This window comes from Elaeis guineensis, chromosome 2 (genome assembly GCF_000442705.2).
Source record: "Elaeis guineensis isolate ETL-2024a chromosome 2, EG11, whole genome shotgun sequence".
Taxonomy (NCBI): domain Eukaryota; kingdom Viridiplantae; phylum Streptophyta; class Magnoliopsida; order Arecales; family Arecaceae; genus Elaeis; species Elaeis guineensis.
The window spans coordinates 107,626,601-107,647,940 of NC_025994.2; the positions used below are offsets into that span (position 1 = coordinate 107,626,601).

A 21,340-nucleotide genomic window follows, 5' to 3' on the forward strand; every position below is an offset into this window, starting at 1 on the left:
GTTCTGGCTGACGTACTTATCAAGACTCAAATAGTTCCAGTCTCCTTTTCCTAGGTCCTAGAGTTTATCTATATCAGATGACGGATGAGTAGTTGACGTGCACGTCCAAGACAAGTAAGCGTATCAACGGCTATGATTGCTCTTTCTTTTGGAGGGTGGCGGTGAGGGAAGGGAATGCAGACTAGAATCATTCTTCCTGGTCGGTCATTCTGCCGCAAAACCTGAAACGTGGCAGGGAAACATTTGCCGTGGCAAGCACCAGGGAGCTTCTCGCTCTTGCAACAACACGTGGCCATACACGTGCCACCAAGTCGCGTCACGTTTCGCCCGTGTTCCACCCATAAGAACCCCGATCCCCTGTTCCGTGGACCTCCCAAACGGTTCGAGAGATTGTACCGTTCCGTCATCGTCCTCTGGTTTTCATTCGTGTCGGGTCGAGCCGAGAGGCGGTGGTCGCAATGGTGGGTGCATTCGTGCCGGTTTGCGTGCAGTGCGGGACGAGGAGCAACCCGTGCCGGTGCAAGGTGGTGGGGTCCACGCTGGGGTTCGTGGCGTTCGCGGCGGCGGCCGTGGTGGAGTGGCCCGTGGGGGCGCTCGTCTACCTCTTCCGCCACATGAAGGGCCGCCGCATCATGGCCCACCCGGCCACTGTCGTCTACCCTTCCGTCTCCAACGCCATCCCCATCTAAATGTGCATTAATTGAGTTGAGTGCTTTCGTTTCGTTAATGCATCGAGTTGTTTGAATGCCATGCTCTCTTTCTCTCTCTCTCCATCCACAGTGTAATTAAATTTATGGTGTTGCTTGGATAGGTCATCCGTGTGACACATTTAGTTATATAATTGTTGCTAATCTGTTTCCTTCATTTGCCTTTAGTTGAGCACACCGCATCAGACCCGCACTTATGTAGAAAGAGACACATAATATGAAAGACGACAATATAGATACATTACAAGCAATAGGACATTTATGAAGACATTGCACTAGTGGAGGGCCTGCCAGGCCTAGCTACATGCCTGGCGCTTCCAAAACGAATTTCTTACAGATCATCAAACTTCTGGAAGAATTTTAACGATCTACAGAAGTTTAACGTCACCAAATGTTATAGATCGTCTAATCCAACTTGAGACTAAAATCCATTTTATCCCTCCAGTTTTAAAACTAGGATATACTCGTATGCCATAATGGGACTGAAGCAAACTTTTAGACTTGAATGGGAAGATCAGTATTGAACATGACGGCTCTGTTGACACAAAAAATGTAGATGATGATGCCTCAAGGCAGGAGGATCTTATGCTTGCAATACAGTTAACCTGGCAAGAGTTTCAGTTCGAATCAGTGATAGAAGCAGAATTGCCATAGAAATAACGTAGTTTATCTTGGAAAAGGAAGTTCGTGTCTTCTGATGAATCCACATGGAGGAGATGGGCAAGTTGTTGCCGACGCCCTTGCTTAATTTGCCTCTTTTAACAATCGGAGCTCTTGGAAGCTCCGCCTTATCGTTCAACATCCAAACATAACGGTACCATATAGGGCACCACAATATCTTTGAACCAAAAGTTCCAGGGACACTTGATCATGCGACAAGCCGTAATTTAGAGAATACAAGAAATCGCAGATTCAAAGACACCTCGTTTCTGCCACACCTTATAAAAGAGCCTTGTCGCAGGACAGGAACGTGCTTGTATTTGCTTATGCTAGGATTCTTGATGAAAACTAACGAGTCAAATGCTTAAGTTGAAAGTCCAGCATGTGTACAAAGATAAGAGAAGAGAGGACTCAGAGCCCACGTTAGACCTAAACATCGAACAGCCATGAAACGCTGGAAGAGCACTGTTCAGTAAGTGGTGAGGTAGCATGAGTGCATGACACACCCCGACCACCAATCAAAGAACCATACAAACACTCAGGCAATCCAAACAACACAACAGTTGATGCAACCAACGCTAAACAAAGCCTGAACTCAACTCTTTCACTTCGAGTCTCAAAAATCCTTCTATCTACAGCCTGCAGGGCGCCGATTTCTCGGCACCAGACAACACAAAAGTAAGCCCTCAGCCGTAACCGGTGCTCCCGAACAACTCCACGCTCGACACGTGCATGCGACGTTTCCTCGTGTCCGTCGGATCCGTGTCCTCGTGGAACCTCTTCGAACTTCTGGAAGCTCCTCCAGCGTCGAACCAAGGCGGCTGCGGTGGCAGCGTGGCAAAATCCTGTGCCATCTCGGCCAACATACGCTGTAGCTCCTCCAAATTATATTCCTTTTCCTGTGATCTCGAGACCACCAGCATGGGGTACACGTTAAGCGAACCGACGGACAGCAATAAATTGTAAAAAAAATATAAAAGTACAAATTCGAATAAAACGCCTCAGTTATTAAAAAAAAAAAAAACAAATACCAGCTCTGCTGCCAGCGACAGTGGGAGGGATGGGGAATCGAGAGAGCCGTGCCGTCTCAAGGGACAACACGATGTTTTAGTAGAGCGACAAAGGAATCTATGTGATGTATGAACTGGCTCATCTCAAACTCTCCTTTATAGCGTCACTACCAAGATAAAATGACGCTCTGTCACGCCAAACGCGTGGTGAACGACGGTTAAGCGTATGCCCCAACGGACACTCAGTCCGAGATGCGCCGTTCGAAAGGACTTCGACGATGCCTACTGCAACGGCGGCGGGGGAACGACAGGAAAATATCTTCAGCGTCTGTGATTCTTTATATTTTTTCATCATAAAACGGCAGGATAAGTGGTTATTGAGTAACTGCCCAATTTTTTATATTTTTTGATTTAATTAATTTTAAATTTTAATTAATTTTAAATTTTTATTTTTATTTTAAATTTTAATCTATTATCATAAAATTTTTAAAAAATAATAATTTTTTTATAACCACTACTTCCATCCAATGATCATGATACAAACGGTCAGTCACATGACTACAGTGAAAATTGATACATTATGAATTAGTTGGCATAATATTTTTATAATTTTTTTAATTAAAATTTATATTTTTTATTTTATTTTTTTATTATTATTCCTTCTAAAATTTTATTATTTCGTACGTCATTATTGATATTTCTATCTTTATCATCATCAACTCCAAAATCTCCATCATGACTATCATCAAAATTATAAAAATTCTTCAACCATACTAAATCAATACATTTATCTTCTTAAATATCTAAAAAAAATATAAATGATGCAGATTTTAAAGAAAATAGTGATAGATTAAAATAAAAAAATAAAAATAAAAATCCTACCTACAAAAAAAAAGAAAAGGAGAAAGAAATAATAAACTTCAATTAGAAAAAATAGAAAATAAAGATGAGTTAAAATCTTAAATAAAGAGAAGAAAAATAATTAAGAAGAAATTTAAAATTTCACAACAGCTAATTCCACATCATATCAATTTTCATCGAGTATTATATAATTTCCATCATAATTTTTAAATTAAAAATAATTAAAAAATAATAATATTTTAAAATTTTAATGATTTAAAAATTGAAGTCCAGTAAAAAAAAAATCGAAATCTCAAAAAAAATCTGAAAATTTTAAAATAGTTAAGCTATTTTGGAATGCAAGCAAAATTTTAAGAAAAAGATTAACAAAATCAAACATACCATGGCTAAATGTAAAAGAATTCCTTTCTAAATCGTATTTGCCGTCCAACAAAGACCGTGAGGTCAGAAGTAACCAGGCCATCCTCAAGAACTTCTCCCGCGGAACCAAAATATTTACTGTACCAAAAGAACAAGAAAAAGTATACATATACGAAGTTGAAAATAAATAAAATTACCTCTCTCCTCACGTTGGCCATGAGCGTCAGCATTTCTTGAACGAAGTCATGAAATCCCTTTAACAAAAATTAAAACAAAGAAAACTGTGTCAGTATACATGAGATCATGATGAAATTTTCACAGCCAAATCTCCTCCACTCCGTTTAATTGATTCTCTCCGGCGCTCTCCAAAAGGAGAACACGGAAAATGCGAACAGAAAACAGAGGAGGCCTCTTCGTTTTCCATCATCTAATAGCCTAATATCTTATATTTTTATAAGGAGGCTCGAGAAAACATAATTAGAATCCGTACCTCGACTTCCTCTTCGTCGTCTTGTACTGGATCGTAAAGGCCTGCATCATGCAATGTTCTCCTCTTTCCATCCGACAACACTACCTCCGCACCAAAAAGATCAAATTTAATTATTACGATCCAAGGGAAATTTTGTACGGTACGACGATCATGAGGAAATAACCATCAATGCCACGTATATAATTCATTACCTTGGTAGGCCTCTTGGATCTGCTGGAATCTCTTGTTGGCCTCCTCTACCAGCCATGGCTCCCTCCCCCTTCTTCTATCCGGATGCCATTTCTGTGATCATTAAACACCAACCCACCAATTAATCAGTTAATAATTTACGATTACCTATTAACCCTTTTCCCCGCATAGAAAGCGCAGTTACCAACTCAAGATTAGAGGGAGGAGAGGTACGAACCATCGCGAGTTTCCGATAAGCGCTACGAATCTCCGTGGCGGGAGCGTCCGGACGGACGCCCAGCACGGCGTAATAAGATCCCGGTCGGCCGCTACGATGCTCTGTTCCCATCCTCCGGCGACACCGTCACGTGGAATGGAACCGTTTAAGATATCTGATGGTCATCAAATGAAGCAATTACATATCTAGCATTTATATAGAGAAAGATACAGAGGGGAGCATGGAATTTAGAAGAAGCGGTAGGGGAGAAAATATCTCGGTAGAGGAATCGAGAATGGGTGGGAAGAGATCGGGTCTGGAAAGTTCTGGAGGGGCGTACCGGAACGATACGTTTCCAACGTGGATCGTGTCAGAAGATATTTTCGACCACACGGAAGCGGAGTTTAAGCCACGTCACCCTCAATCTATGCAAAATCATTAAAAGCTAGAGGCACCAACAAGGCGACCCCTCCCCCAAGGAAACACCAGGGCCCACTTTGTGTTCAATGAAAGGGTGCGGCGTGAGGTGCAGTTGGAGTTGGTGATATAAAAGGTGATCCAAACACCGGAACAGGGTCCGGACGACAACGAGATTGACGTGTCGATCCATGGAGTTTATGCTGACAATCTGCAATCAGGACTCCCCGGGAGGCATGATCTAGAATTTACTAAGCGAGCGGCGGCGACGCGTAACGCTTGACAGTTGAGAAGAGCCGCGTGCCTGCTGGCTTCTTCTGACAAGCATCCATCCTTTGGAGCCGGCCAAATGATCACACTGGTTTGATATGGAGTGAACGGTTAAGATTTCGTAGAGATTTGTCATAAGCGTTCCCTAGTCGTGCACGTTTGCATTTTTATACCATGTGGCAAGGAAAATTTTGTAAACGGTGGGAACTGCCACGATATACAGGATTGAGTAAGGCCAATGGTCGGTCCTGAAAACATGGACCGGTAAACATTCCGAAGCATTTTCCTTTGGGGATTCATATATTTGAAACCCCTTATTTTGCAGAAAAATTGGATGATCATAGTTAGTCATGGACTCAAACGAGTTATGTTGTGCTTGGGTACTGAATGATCAACCACCTCTAAATGATTTTAGCCATTTGGTGTCATTATTTATGTAGCTCACTAGACCGATCTGCGATCCTTCATATGGAAGGAGATTTGCTCCCGTGCTCCTAAGATATTGGCCTTGATGTCCTGGCATGTGAAAGATGCCCTCTCAATTGACATCGCTCAGGACTCGTGGGTAGCCGATCTTCCACTCTATCGGTGGCCAACATTTATTAGCACTGAGGTTGGAGAGATGATGTGGGTTTGGAATCTTCTCCAAGCAGAGGAAAGTGGATGGGATGTGGAGCGGGTGACTCTTACTTTGGAGATCAACTAGTTGAGTAAGTTCTGGCCTAAGCAATCCTTGTCCATAGTGGATCTGACATAAGAGTTTGACAGTCATCTTGCACATCGAGAGGAGGGAGTTGTATGACTTACATGAGAGTGGGCCGACCAGGTGACTCGAGAAGGCTTGAATATGGAGGATCAAGACTTACCCTAGTGTGAGTCTATTCCTCTAGAAGGTTGTTTGGAGCCGTTGTCCTACTAGGATGTTATTGAGGGCCCGAGAGATGGATATCCTACCTTATTATCTAGGGTATATTTAGGAGATGAGACGTTGGAGCACATTTTCTTTGTTCCAGAGCTATACACATTTGACAGTTGTCCACTATTTTTCTTGAGGTGCTTTGCCTAGCACAGTCGATTCGCGACTTCCTGCAAGTGTATGGTAGAGTACAATGACTAGGATTTCAGATCAGCCAGCATTGAGATTGTTTACGTTACTTATCATATCTGGTTGGCTCAGAATAATGATATTTTTAAGACAAGATGATTGCTGATGAGATTTATTTTGATCTAAGCCATGATCCAAACTGCAAAGATCATTGACCTATTATCCATCAGCTTGATTTTCACCACTCAAAACATCTAGGATTCTCCTCACACTTATGTAGCACCTCAATAAGTCTTCACCACTTGAGAACCTTGACCCCCAAGTTTTCTCTGAAGATCAATATTGACAATAGTATTTCTAGCAACAGAAGCGGAGTTAGATTTATGATTTGGGGGTCAATCTCTAAATTGATTGTTATTGGTGGGACCCACCACTATAAGTCCACCGTGTCAGGTGCAAAGCTGCAAGTGACCTGAGAGGGCATCACATATGTGAAGTGGATTCTAAGAGCTAGCCATCTAGTGATCGAGGGGGTCTCTGCCATATTGATAGGCTGGATGTAGAGCTAGAGTAGTGGAGTGGCTCATCACCCTCTCATCTAGGATATTTAAAGGCTTTTAGAAGGGCGCAATGCTTTTGAAACTAGATATATTTGTCGAGAGATTAATAACACTGCTAACTGGATTGCTAGCTTTGTTGCTTAGTACTTAAGAGAGAGCCTATGGACCGGCTTTTCTGTTTTTTCCTTTGTCTTTTTGAGATTTTTTTTTCCTGACTTTTTAGACTGTATCCATGTTTATGTTATATGACTCTTTCAACTCATCAAAAAATAAATAAATAAATAAAAGAAGTGAGAAAATAATAACAAAAAGATAAAAAAGTAAAAGTTGGATTAAATGTAATCCAATTATCCATCTTTTTGAGCCATTGGCGGGATATGACTACTTGCCTATTTTTATATTGGCTAATTAGCAAGACAACCTCCCGTTGTCCATCTTCTAACTAATATGAAATGTAGCCTTAGCTCTTAGGATAACTTTCTGATGAGCCGGCCAAAAAAGACGATGTCACAAATCTGCAATGGTACAAAACAACTTAAGACCAATATGATTGGCATATTGAAATCCTTTTTGCTTCTATATGATGATCTAGCCTTGATAGTTATTTGTTGGATAACGTAATATGAAGTAATTGATCAAGCTTTTTCACTTTACCAAGCTATTAGTCACTAACCCAGTCGCAATTTAAACTATTGTATGAGGCTTCCACCGAAAATGAAAATAGTGACATCATGCAGCAATATCATAACATTATGGGAAACACCGGCATCGTTATTAGAAATGAATATATCATCTTGAAAAATGAAATAGGAGCACAATGACTATTAAGTTTATTAATAAACAATTAATATAGAAATATTAAAATTTACTATCTCCAAAAAATTTAATTTTGATTCTTTGTTATTTGATCACATAAGTTGCATCTTGTATGTCCTCGTTATATCTATTCTAGGATTATATTATAACATTGTCGTCTATGTGGATCATTCCCATTCCATTTAAAGTGTTAACAAAACTATTGAACATGTTCAAATATATCAGCAAATTGTTGTATCTGAAATAATGCTTTTGGTTATTTATTTTATGAACAATTTCACTTTAAACATGGTTCTCCATCCCAAGGTTTCCATAGTAATACAAGACATCTTTTCTAGTTAAAAAGACAAAAAAAGGGAACAAAAACCCAAATCAAGTGCAACAATCTCACTGCTTAATTATTTTACAACTTATATACCATACATGTTATTTGTTAATAGAGAAATTATGGACCGATCGTGCAATCGGATGGTCTGGAGCATTGTCGGTCTTGATCTGATGATTCAAGGACCTGTTTGGGTGCTGTGAGGAGTCCATGACTCCTTGTTACATGAATGAGTGTCTATTAGTTATTGTAGTTATTAACCATGTGTAGCAACCATGCAGATGAGTAAAACAATGATCAATTAAGAACAAAATTGCATCCTATAATAGGATAAAAATGTCTTGGAAGAAGATGTGCAAGTAAATTTACAATTTGGTGGTCTTGAGGATGCAGCATGCCATATCAGCCGTTCAAATCAAAGTCAAAGCTAAGTGCTAAGGCCCAATGGCCCGATACCCAAAATCATCCGGACAACTCGACCCTCCAAAAATCTATCCAGCCCTTTTACACCCTACCCAGCCCTCGGAAACCATGACTTCTCCCTCTTCCCTTTCTCCCGTGAGCAGACCCTCGCCTTCTTCTTGTTCCTCCTGCTCTTCCGGCTAGTGGGTAGGATCAGAAATGGGCTCAAGCTGGCTCGAGAGCTTTCTGGCCAGGATGGTTTCGTCTAATCCTTTGGGCTGAGCCCGATAAGATCAGGTCCGGCTGGGAGTTGACATCAAGGCCGCAAAATTCCATGTTGGGCTCAGGACTCGCCTCGGCCCGATATTAGCTCGAAACTAAGCCCACCTTGTTGCGCCCGTTCCTCTCTCTCGCAGCCAGACAACGTTCTCTCTCCCCTCTCTGCTCTATCCCTCTCTCTCTTCCCTGTTCTCTTCTCCCTCTCCATCTCTCTCTACCTCCCGATCTTTCTCTCGGCTGGCGCTCTCTCTCTCTCTCTCTCTCTCTCTCTCTCTCTCTCTCTCTCTCTCAAATACCCCCTAGCTCTCGCTCAATCTCCTTCTCCCTCCCGATCTTTCTCTCGGCTGGCTCTCTCTCTCTCTCTCTCTCTCTCTCTCTCTCTCTCAATCTCCTCTCCTTCCCAACCTCTCTCCCCTCGATCCCCGTCTCTCTCTCTCTTTCTCTCTCTCACGCGCGCGCGCGCACATATCAATGCATCTCTCCTCTCTTCTCTCCTTCCTCATGCCATCTCTTCCCTTCTATCTCGTTTTGCATTGGGGGAGAAGATCGGGTCTACTCGGGCCGGTCAAGACGGCGTGGCCTGGAATTTTAACTGAAGTTTGGATCTCGTATGGCCCGAAGCCCAAAATTTTTACAATGAAGGGCCCCCGGGAGCCGGGGTTTCTGCTGGCGCTGTAGGGAAGCCCGGGGAGGGTGTTCAAGGTGGACGCGGACGGGGGCAGTGCGGGCAGTGATATACATCAGAGGGAAGAAGAGGCTGCGTTGAGGAGTGACGAAGGGGCGGTGATGACCGAAGGATGTGAAGAGCATATTAGAATTTAACGTCTCCAGATTTGATCTACATTGAGCCCACAACAAGGTCCACGACGACAAACGGAGTCTAACGAGCCCAAGATCAGCCTAAATGGAGTCCGGATGAAGGAGATATGTTCGATAGAAGATGGCACAGAAATCGGAACAGTGAAGGCCGGCGGCGGCCGGTGGTGGGCCGGCGAAGGCCGCAATGGCGCGATCGCACGTGGTCCAGTGCGCGAATGCACGGACGCTCGCGGTGTGCGGCCCAGGCCTGGGCGCGCGCACACGTGGGCAAGACCCAGGCCCACGCAAGCGCGCGCTGCGCGACCCACGCGAGTTTTTTTCCATGCGGTCCATGCATAGTGCGTGGACTGGTAGTCCACAGAGACCCACGTGGATCGAGAGGGCATTTTTCCTTGGTTTCTCATGGTCTACCATGGACCGGCAAGCGTTTTCTTATAGTTTCTCGCAGTCTATAGGGTTTTTCATGGACCGATCGTGTGATTGGATGGTCTGGAGCATTGTCGGTCTTGATCTGATGATTCAAGAACCTGTTTGGGTGCTGTGAGGAGTCCATGACTCCTATTTTCACTCGGATTCAAGGCTATAAATGCTCCTATTGACATAACAGAGATGTGAGCGTACACTTGCTTGTTCGGCAGATGACCCAGAGCAGCAGAGGCGAGACGTCGACAGAGAGCAGGAGCAGAGTACATCAGGCAGACTGTCAGGCAGCGGACGTAGTCGTTTTAGGGGTTCAAGAGGGTCTTCTCAGAGAGAGAGCTTTTATGAGAGAGAGCTTCTTGTGAGGGAGAAATTAGGTATACGAGAGTTGAGGGTATAATTTTCTCTTGTAATTTTTCTCTTTTCTCATAATGAAGCTAGCATGCCCTATGGAGGTAAGTCTTTTTTGGCTGATCTACGTATTTGATTGTGTTTCTATTTTATTTTTTCTTTCTTCCTACTATGACGTGTAGTATCGAAAAAAATCCTATGGAGATGGTGTCCTGGCCAGACATTCCCAACAAGTAGTATCAGAGTGAGGCGGTACCAAAACATAAATTGCGGCAATGGTGAGCAAGATTGAAGATGGAGAAAATAGGCTTAATCAAAATGAAGATCAATAGATTTGATGGAAAGAGCAATTTATGCTTGTGGCAGGCAAGGGTGAAAGACGTGCGCATCTAGCAAAGGTTGATCGATACTCTCCTATGCAAAGAGAAGCCGACTACCATGGAGGTGCCGAATTAGAGGCGGCTCCAGATGCAGACGGTGAGTACCATCCGCATGTACCAGCGGATGAGATGGTGATCCATGTACTTGGAGACACTTCTCCGATGGTGTTGTGGTCGAAGCTCGAGGAGTTGTACATGACGAAGTCTCTCACCAACACCATCTTCCTTTGGAGGCAATTTTACCAGTTGCGGATGACTGAAGGATAGAGCATGCAGGAGCATCTCAGCCACTTCCATAAGATTCTTACCGACCTCCTCAGCGTTGGTGAAAAATTTGAGGAGAAGACTAGGGCACTGGTCTTGCTAACGTCGCTTCCCCCTTCGTATGAGTTCTTGGTGACTGCTCTTCTAGTAGAGAAGAGCACCATCAAAATAGACGAGGTCACCGCAGTGATTCTTCAGAACGAGATTCTCAGAAGGGAGAATCCAGCTTCGAACTCAGGTGGTAGCTCAACTTTGGTGGTTTTTGGAGGAATAGAAGGCGGTAAACGGAACGATAGGAGATTGCGACAAGAGCGGTCCAAGTCAAAGACGAGGGACTTGAGTAAGACCAGATGTTATCAATGTGATGAGTTGGGATATCTAGCCAGAGATTGCTCTTAACTTAGGGATCGGACGATGACTACTGCAGTGATGGTCAGTAGCAAGTCAGAGGGTGATGTCCTGGAGATATCTGACGAGATATCTACTTCTCTCCAATAGTAAATTTTAGATTCTGCATGCACCTATCATGTATATTGCAGAAAGGAGTAGTTTGACTCCCTCGAGAGTAGTGAGGGCATTGTTTATCTGTCGGATGGATCGAGCTATGCAATTAGAGGCATCAGAACGGTCAACTGGAAAACACATGATGGTATAATGAGAAGATTATAGTAGGTCCGATATATATCCGATTTCAGACAGAATCTCATCTTACTGAGCAGACTGAATTCGAGAGGCTATGGGACGATAGCTGATAGAGGAATCTTGAAAGTGTTGCGCGACAATAGGATTATGCTAGAGAGGAAGAAGAGGATAAGAGGACATTACTATTTGGTGGGAAGCGCAGTGCGAGGTGGAACTTCAAAAGTCAGAAGGAGCCCGAGCGAAGTGGAGCTCCAGATGGAGGTAGATCGAGCATGAGATGCGAGACTTGAAACGATGAGAGACGATATCGTAGGGTGGGATTCTTATTGCCACAGGATGATATCCTGATTAGATCTCAGATCAGAAGAAGCACAGCATGCGACAGAGATGGGATCGAGCGATCTGGCTCGACTCACATGTCTATCCATCCATGATCAGCAAGCGATTACCCCAAAACATGGGGGTGAGGAGATCCAAAAGCTCTCAGAGTTAGAAAGAGGCCAAATGTCGAGGTGAAGATTATTCGGATTTCACGTTCGAGATTCGATCTATACTAAGCCCACAGCGAGATCCATGACGATGAACGAAGTCCAACGAGCTTAAGATCAGTCCAAATAGAGTCCGGATAAATAAGATACGCTCAATAAAAGATGGCACAAAAATCGAAGTGCTGCGGCGGACTTGCAAGTGCACGCGGTGCATGGCCCAAGCCCAGGAGCGTGCACGTAGACGTGCGGGTGCGCACTGCACGGCCCGCATTAGTTTTTTCCACACGATCCATGGTAGTGCGTGGATCGGCGATCCATATGGACCCGTGTGGACCGAGAAGGCATTTTCCCTTGGTTTCTCGTGGTCCATCGTGGACCGACGGACGTTTTCCTATAGTTTCTCATGGTCTATAGGATTTTTTATGGACCGATTACATGATCGGATGGCCTGAAACGTTATCGATCTTGATCTGATGGTTCAGGGACCTGTTTGAGTGCTGTGAGGAGTCCATGACTCCTATTTTTGCTCAGCTTCAAGGCTATAAATACTCCTGTTGATAGAACAGAGACGTGAGCATACGGTTGGTTGTTTGATAGAGGACCCAAAGCAGCAGAGACGAGATTTCGATAGAGAACAGGAGCAGAGTGCTTCAGACAGACTGTCAAGCAGCGGACAGCGATCGCTTCAAGAGTTCAAGGGGATCTTCCTAGAGAGAGAGTTTTTGTGAGGGAGAGCTTCTTGTGAGGGAGAGATTGGGTGTATGAGGGTTGAGGGTGTGATCTCCTCTTCTAATTTTTTTCTTTTCTTATAGTAAAGCTTACATACCCCATAAAGATGAGTCTGTTTTAATTGATCTGTGTATTTGATTGTGTTTCTATTTTATTTCTTCTTTCTTTCTGCTGCGATGCACGGTATCGAAAAATATCCTATAGAGGTGGTGTCCTAACCAGACATCCCCAACAGAGTGGTGGCTGACAAGCTGGGATGGGCGGGCAGTGGCGGCGGTGAAGGAGGGGCAAGCCAGAGTGGTGGCAGGTGGGAGGGAAGGAGGGTATGCTATGTCCATGTGACGCCGGAGGAAGGAGAGGATGGAGTTATTTGAAAAGGTTTTACTATGGTACTTTTTAAATATTTTTTATTACGAAAGGCAATTTAGATATTACACTATTATATTTTTTTATTTTATTATTTTTTAAAAAATAATATTTTATTATATTTTATCATCCTTCACCCTCTTCTTCACTTCTCTGCATCTCCCACCCGCCTCTCCACCTCCCACCCACCGTCCGTGTCCTCGACGGTCTTCCCCGACCCCCTCCTTCCCCCTGTTGTTGCCCGTGCCCCCCACCTCCCCGACTATGGTTTTTGATGAATTTGACAAGTAATTAGGTAGCAACTTAATTAAATGGAATCAATTGTAGACTAATATGAGAGAGAGGACTAAAAAGAAATATCATAATCTAAAAATACAAACTAATTTATATTTGAGGAATTTTTATATTTGGAGATATTAGATCAAATACAAATAATTTGAACTAGTTTTCTAAAGTTTTATATGCTAAGAGCAGCCTGTATTTATTCAAATATAACCTTAGGTCCAATCTAATGCTATGCGTCGCCCTCAATTCTCAGGTCAGAAGCTGAAACGATAAACAATTAATACAAAAGAATATGTTAAATTTGGCCAATTATGTGCAATCTTCAGAATTACATACAGTAAAACGTAGTTACTATTAGAATTTGATGTCTCGAGATTTGATTTATATTGAGCCTACAACGAGGTCCGCGACGAAAAACAGAGTCCAACAAACCCAAGATCACCTCAAACGGAGTCCGAATGAAGAAGATACGTCTGATTGAAATTGGCACGAAATCCAAAGCGATGAAAGATCGGTGGCAGCCCAGTGCGCAGAGCGCGGCCCAGGCCCAGGCGCATGCGCATGGGCGCGGCCCAGGCCCATGTGCGCTCGCGCAAGTTCAATGGCTCAGATAGCCCGGTCCATGGTGGGTCGGGTGGTGCACAGAAAGGTATGTGGACTGCGAGACCGTTTCCTCTCGACTTCTCGTGGTCCATCGTGGATCGGAGCCATTTCTCATGTGTTTCTCACAGTCCACGACTTATTTCATAGACCGATGCACGATCATATGGTTCTAGGTGTTGCCGGTCGAGATCCAACGGTCCAGGATGGGTTTTTGGGCAGTTTTAGGAGTCCTAATCCTATTGTTTCATGGATTTAAGTCTTAAAAAAAGCATAATCCATCTGTGAACAGGTGTGCGTGTGCGGTGGCTCCAGCAATGAATCCAGAGAGAGAACAGAGGAGATGCGGCGCCAACAGAAACAGGAGCAGAGGCTTCAGGGTGGTTTCTGGACAGCGATCGCTTCAGGGGTTCAGAAAAGTCTTCTTAGAGAGAGCTTTTCTCAGGAAGAACTTTTTGTGAGGGAGAGATCTGGTCTACAAGGGTTGAGGGTGAGATCTCCTCTTGTAATATTTCTTTTTGTCATAGTAAAATTTGCATGTCCTGTGTAGGCGAGCCCTTTTTTGGCTGATCCACGTATATGATTGTTTTCTGTTTTATTTCTTCTTTTTTTTTGCTGTGATGCGCGGTATCGAAAAGGTCCTAGGAGGTGGTGTCCTGACCAGACATCCACCTACAAGTGGTATCAGAGCGAGACGGTACAAAAACGCAGATTGCAGTAGTGGTGGGCAAGACTGAAGATGGAGAAGACAGGATCGATCAAGATGAAAATCAACAAGTTTGATGGAAAGAGCAATTTCTCTTTGTGGCAGGCAAGGGTGAAGGACGTACTCATCCAGCAATGGTTGATCGATGCTCTCTTGTACGAGAAAAAGCCGACTACCATAGAGGTGCAGGATTGGAAGCGCCTCCAGATGCAGGCTGTGAGTACCATCAGCATGTATCTAGCGGATGAGATGGTGATCCATGTGCTTGGTGAGATTTCTCTGACGAAGTTATGGTCGAAGCTTGAGGAGTTGTACATTGTGAAATCTCTCACCAACACTCTCTTTCTCTGAAGGCAGTTCTACTAGCTGCGAATGACTAAGGGACAAAGCGTGCAGAAGCATTTCACCCACTTCCAGAAGATCCTCACCGACCTCCTCAGCATTGGCAAGAATATTGAGGAGAAGATCAGGATGCTGGTTTAGCTAGCATCGCTTCAATCTTCATATGAGTCCTTGGTGACTGCTCTTCTAGTGGAGAAGAGCACCATCAAGATGGACGAGATCACCATAGCGATTCTTCAGGATGAGGTTCTTAGGAGGAAGAATCCATCTTCGAGCTCAAGTGGCGACAGCTCAATTTTTTTTATTTCTGGAGAAGCTGGAGGCGGTAGACGAAGCGACAAGAGATCGCAATTAGGGCGGTCCAAGTCCAGGAGAGACTTGAGCAAGACCAAGTGTTACCGGTATGACAAATTGGAGCATCTAACCAGAGATTATTCTCAACTTAGGGATCGGACGATGGCTGCTGTAGCGACAGCCAATAGCGATTCAAAGGGAGATATCCTTAAGATATCTGATGAAGAATCTATTTTTTTTCAGCAGTGAATTTTAGATTCTGCATGCACTTATCATATATGTTGCAGAAAGGAGCAGTTTGACTCTCTAAAGAACAGTGAGGGCACTGTTTATCTGTCGGATGAATCAAGCTATACGATCAGAGGCATCGGGACGGTCAGCTGGAGGATACTTGATGGTGCAGTGAAGAGATTGGGGGAGGTCCGATACATATCCGATTTCAGGTGGAATTTTATCTTACAGAGCAAACTGGATTCGAGAGGCTTTAGGACGGTAGTTGATGGAGGAATCCTGAAGGTGCTATGTGATGATAGGATTGTTCTAGAGGAAAAAAAGAAGATGAGACGATATTATTACCTGACAGAGAGCCTAGTGCGAGGTGGAGCTTCAGGAGTCAGGAGGAGCCCAGAGTGAGGTGGAGCTCCAGGTGGAGGTGGATCGAATACGAGATGCGAGACTCGAGAGGATGAAAAGTGATATCACAAGGTGAGATTTCTGTTACTGCAGGATGATGTCCTGAGTAGATCTCAGATCAGGAGGAGCACAGCATATGACGGAGATGGGATCGAACGGTCTGGCTTGACTCCCATGTCTATCCATCCATGATCAGCAGACGATTGCCTCAAGATATGGAGGTGAGGAGATTCAGAAGCTCTCAAAGTTAGGAGGAAGTCAAATATCGAGTCGAGATGGAGATTGTTAGGATTTGATGTCTTAAGTTCAATTTATATTAGACCCACAGTGAGGTCTGCGATGAAAAATAGAGTCCAACAAGCTCAAGATCACCTCAAACGGAGTCCGGATGAAGAAGATACGTTCGATTGAAGTTGACACGAAATCCAAAGTGATGGAAGACCGGCAACAGGCCGGCGGAGTCGCGGTGGCGCAGCCTAGGCATGCAAAGCGCGGCCCAAGCTCGGGCGCATGTGTGCACCGGCATGGCTCAAGCCCAAGCTCGTGCGCGCACGAGCGCGGCCCTGGCCCACGTGCGCTTGCATGGGTTTAGTAGCCCGGATAGCCCGATCCACGGTGGATCGGGTAGTGCACAGAGGGGTCTGTGGATCGCGAGATCGTTTTCTCTCGGTTTCTCGCGGTCCACCATGGATCGGAGCTGTTTGTCGCACGTTTCTCACGGTGCACGACTTATTTTGTGGATCGATGCGCGATCGTGTGGTTCTGAGTGTTGCCAGTCGAGATCCAACGGTCCAGGGAGGGTTTTTGGGCAGTGTTAAGAGTCCTAATCCTGTTGTTTCACATATTTAAGTCTTTAAAAAGGCTTGATCCATCCGTGAACAGGTGTGCGTTTGCGGTGGCTTCGACGGTGAATCCAAAGAGAGAATGGAAGAGACACGACGCCAACAGAAGCAGGAGCAGAGGCTCCAGGGAGGTTTCTGAACAGCGTTCGCTTCAGAGGTTTAGGAAAGTCTTCCTAGAGAGAGCTTTTGTGATGGAGAACTTCCTATGAGGGAGAGATTGGGTGTACCAGGGTTGAGGGTGAGATCTCCTCTTGTAATATTTTTTTTTCTCATAGTGAAGTTTGCATGCCACGTGGAGGCGAGTTCTTTTTTGGTTGATCCATGTATTTGATTGTTTTCGATTTTATTTCTTTTTTCTTCCTACTGTGACGTGCGATATCAAAAAGATCTTGAGAGGTAGTATCCTGACCAGATATTCATCTACAGTTACTACAGCGGAAATCAGTCCATTATTCAACTGCCAGTACAATCACACACACCAAAAAAGAAGAAGAAGAAGAATGAGAAGGAGGAGAAGAAGAAAAAAAAAAAGAAGAAGAAAGGAAGAAAGAAAAAAAAAAAAAGAGAAAGCAAAAATGGAAGCTTTTCTATAAGAATTGAATTTCTGTGGGTCAGAAAAGGAATCCTAAAATGGAATCAACGAGGAAAGTCTGAAACTATCTAAATTGTGATCCCATCAGCTTAAAAATGAGAGCTCATACACTTGATTCGGGTCTAACATTCTCCTAGTATGACTGAAATTTCCACTTAAATTAATATACACAGAAACAACTTAAATTTCTTTTATGGCTAAAGAACTAAAATTCAATACGTTCTACTATTTTTTTTAGGGTCCATCCCAACTGGAACAACGATGCTTAAATGACATGTTCCATGCCTTAATAAAACTGGGGAAGTGCCTCACTTCCTCCACATTCCAACAAAAAAAAAAAAAAGGGACATTCCATGATGACCTTTCACAAATTTGGTTACACCTTAATGAACAGCGATAAACGTGAGAACTTGTTATTGGTTCTCGTCGGAGTGACCAACCTGCTTTGGAAGCTGAGAGGATTACCAAGATACGAGAAAAAGATAAGACATATCCTAATTCTTGCATGTGAGTAGGATTGAAAGTGGGCTCAGATCGGACCGATTTCGAATCAAACTTTGAGCTCGGCCTGAAATCATTCAAATCGAGTTCGGATCAAAAAAATGAGATCCATTTTGCTTTCGAGTCGGACTCGGATAGACTTTTGATCCGGCCCAGGCCCGACCCAAAATTTAGCCCGAATATCCGGCCCGATCCAATCTCCTACTAAAATTGATTTAGCCCGATTTCTAACTTGAGTTAGCTCGGTCTTAATTAATTAATACTAATTAGTTTAATCTATTAGATCCAAACCCCAATCCGGTGTTTCACTTCGCCTCGATCTCCCCCGATGTTTTCTCATCAAAAAAAATAATAACAATAAAACCAGAAAGCCCTTGCTTAGAGCTCCTGGCCGTCTGGTCCGTGGCCACCGTGAATGGCCACTGCGACGCAACCACCGCCTCCTCCTCCTGCACTGCCGATGGAGATCTGGGTGAAATACGCAGTGGCGGCCATCAAGGTGAACATGCGGCAGCTAGTGAAGGAGCAGTGCGGCCGATCGGTAGGCTCGCAGGTGGGCTCTCCAACAGCAACAGGTGGAAGCTCCGACGGCATCGATCGCGAGGTCGAGGAGGTGGGGGAGGAGGTCACTGGGCATTGTCGGGGTCGACGACGTCCGAGAGGTGGGAGCTTCGATGGCATCGATCGCGAGGTCGAGAAGGCAGGGGAGGATGTCGAGAGGCTAGGCATCATCGGGGTCGGCGTCGGTGATGTCGGAGAGGTGGGTGCTCTGGTGGCATCGATTGCGAGATCGAGGAGGTCGAGGAGGCCGAAGATGAGACGGTGTCGGAGAGCCGGAAGAGGTGGGAGATGGTAAGGGCGGGCTCGGGCTGGCCCAATTGGGCTCGAGTCTGTTTTTTCTCAAAATAATCGGCCAAAGTCCGGCCCGAAATCTGAAAATTTTTTTCAGATCAGCCTTGGGTAGAGGTATAGCCCGACCCAGATCCAACCGTACATGTGAGTGGTCCTGTATCTCTAAGTGATACTTATCTTCCAGTGATGTCTATATTGAATATGCTGAAGGGAGTATTCTTCTCAATCTTAAACATGGCCTGTGATTCGATCTGCAAATATTATCTTGTTTTCATCAGAAAGAAAATGTAATCTTGTTGAGCTAACACCAAAAAGTAATTCTTTCATATAGAAGGAGCAGAATTTCGAGACATATAATGTTATACACATAATGCAAGTGCGTGTAGTTATTATAATGCAAGAAGCTTATAATGCTCTGATCTAAAATTTTCTAAATATGAATGTTAACTAATTTCGATCAAAATATAAATGTAAATGTGAATTATGCACTGTGAATGTAACCACACACTGTAGCAAGATGCAGATGGACACTGGTGGAGAATATTCAAGAAGCATCAAAACTCATGGTCTCTCGACATCTTGAGATCGAGTGAACATGCTGACTGCGTCGGTTTCAGTTGCATGAATCCTTTTAAGTCCAAAAACATACATACATGATTTCTTGGATTAACCAATGACTCATCACTGCAAAGCAAAATTTTTGCTTATATTTTACCCTTTTTTTCCCCGAACCTTCTACTGTTATTTTTTTTTTCCCTTATAAACTAATGCTTTCTCACTTCATTCACGGTTATTTCATCACATAAATGTTTGATTTTTTAATTTTATTAATATTTATGTCCATCAAGATAGAAACACCTTTCTTAGGGCCCATGAAATTAATAAATCTTAGGAGATATTTAGTTGGAAGGAGTTAGGATCTGGAACTAGAATAGAAATGGGTGATGTCCATTCCAATCATTTGGTTAAAAAGAGTCCCATTCCAATTTCAATTCTGGGATGGAATAAAAATTGTACAATCTAGATAAAATTCAATCTCTATTTTTCTATAAAGATTTAAATTTTTATTCTGATTTTGATTCTGATTTTGATTTCGATTTCGATGACAAATTAAATATTTTGAAAGAATTTATCTATTTTGATTCTAATTTTTATTTATTTCAATTTCGTTTCTGATTGCGAATCAAGCATTCTCTTAATATCTTTTGAAAGAATAGATCTCAATATATCCTATAGCCATCAATAAAATGGAATATGGGAAAAGGTTTTGCCTCATTTTCTACGTTCCAGCTTTACCTGTCGCTTAGACACGTTTCCAAAATAAATAAATAAATAAATTCATCTTCTTGCCAAATAATTTCTGTTGTGAATTCCGTCTAACCACTGCACTCAAACCATACGGTTTGTTTTTCAAATCGTATGCAACTTGTAGGTTGTAGAATTGACCGCTACCTCGGGCATGTCGTCCAACGCAAAAGAATAATGTGTTGATAGGTATCTGTTTTATACTTGTGGCTACGCTTCGACTTGATGACTCTGCTCTACCTTGTGGACTGAATCAAACCATTGGCTACCTTTTTTTTGTTTTTTTTCTGGGGTAAAATGGATAATCCAGAGCTTTTGAGACAAGTCAGTGCAAATGTACTAAATTCCAAGAAGACTTCGCCGAGGGGAGAACCAAAGAAGGGGTTGCCAGCCAGCTTTGACACCGACGGTATTTTCCTGGTAGTCCGAATTGACCAACATGGAAAGTGCATTGGGAGTGGACCGGTCGGACGTGTTAGAAAGGTTAGACATCAACGGGAAAAAAGAAATCATCTTTAGATATCATAAATTTTATTTTTATTATATATATTTAAAATATTTAAAATTATAGAAGATATTTGGTTGAAAAGAATGGGAGTCTAAAATCAAAATCAGAATGGATGACTTCCATTCCAACCATTTGATTGGGAGGAGTCCCATTCCAATTCTAAGGGGTGTTTGGTTGAGGAAAATAGGGGTCTGAAATCGGAATCGGAATGGGTGACTCCCATTCCAACCGTTTGGTTGGGAGGAGTCCCATTCCGATTCCGATTTCAAAGTGGAATGGGAATGGGTCAATTTATATAGAACTCGATCCCTACTCTCCTCTATGAATTCAATTTTTCATTCCGATTTCGATTCTGATTCCGGTCACCAACCAAACGCTTCGGGGGATTTGGCCATTCCGATTTCGATTCCAAGCCATTCCCATTCTCATTTCTATTTTGGTTCCGATTACGAACCAAACGCTCCTAATTTCAGGATGGAATGGAAATGGGTCAATCTATATAAAACTCAATCCCTACTCTCGTCTATGGATTCAATTTTCATTTCAATTTCGATTTCGATTTCGGTCACGATCCAAATACTTCGGAGGATTTGACCATTTCAATTTCGATTCCAAGCCATTTCGATTTTCATTTCTATACTGATTTTGGTGACAAACCAACTACCCCTATTTAAAAGGCCGAATCTAATGCATTTGAATTTGTTGAAAGATTATTGATAGGGCATACTTCCTACGAATTCGTAGTTGTCGTTGGTTTTTTGTTTATGACCATCTTTATACTCTCTTATAACTAAAACCATCTTGTGTCCTCATCTATCTAATTAAGACTGAACA

The 21,340-nt window shown here is 43.3% G+C and overlaps 2 protein-coding genes across 6 annotated transcripts; one reads left to right on the top strand and one right to left on the bottom strand.

Moving 5' to 3' along the window:
* The first annotated feature begins 353 nt into the window (after positions 1–353).
* Positions 354–864, top strand: LOC105047486 (uncharacterized). The gene has a single exon (XM_010926425.4). It carries the CDS (start codon positions 459–461, stop codon positions 687–689), a length of 231 nt encoding a protein of 76 aa, XP_010924727.1. The 5' UTR covers positions 354–458; the 3' UTR covers positions 690–864.
* A 933-nt stretch (positions 865–1,797) lies between these two features.
* Positions 1,798–4,754, bottom strand: LOC105047494 (uncharacterized). Of its 5 annotated transcripts, XR_012139050.1 has the most exons (6): positions 4,495–4,754; positions 4,280–4,370; positions 4,089–4,168; positions 3,620–3,852; positions 2,399–2,713; positions 2,075–2,266 (listed from the first exon to the last, which is right to left on the bottom strand). XR_012139050.1 is itself a non-coding variant. In XM_010926436.4 (5 exons), the coding sequence occupies exons 1-5, from the start codon at positions 4,603–4,605 to the stop codon at positions 2,054–2,056; spliced, it is 552 nt and encodes a 183-aa protein (XP_010924738.1). In that variant the 5' UTR covers positions 4,606–4,742; the 3' UTR covers positions 1,798–2,053. The 5 variants fall into 5 exon arrangements, 4 of the variants coding, with proteins under 4 accessions (XP_010924738.1, XP_019704752.1, XP_073108699.1 ...); XM_010926436.4 differs by lacking the exon at positions 2,399–2,713 and having other exon boundaries at positions 1,798–2,266; positions 3,796–3,852; positions 4,495–4,742; XM_019849193.3 differs by lacking the exon at positions 2,399–2,713.
* Positions 4,755–21,340: the final 16,586 nt, after the last annotated feature.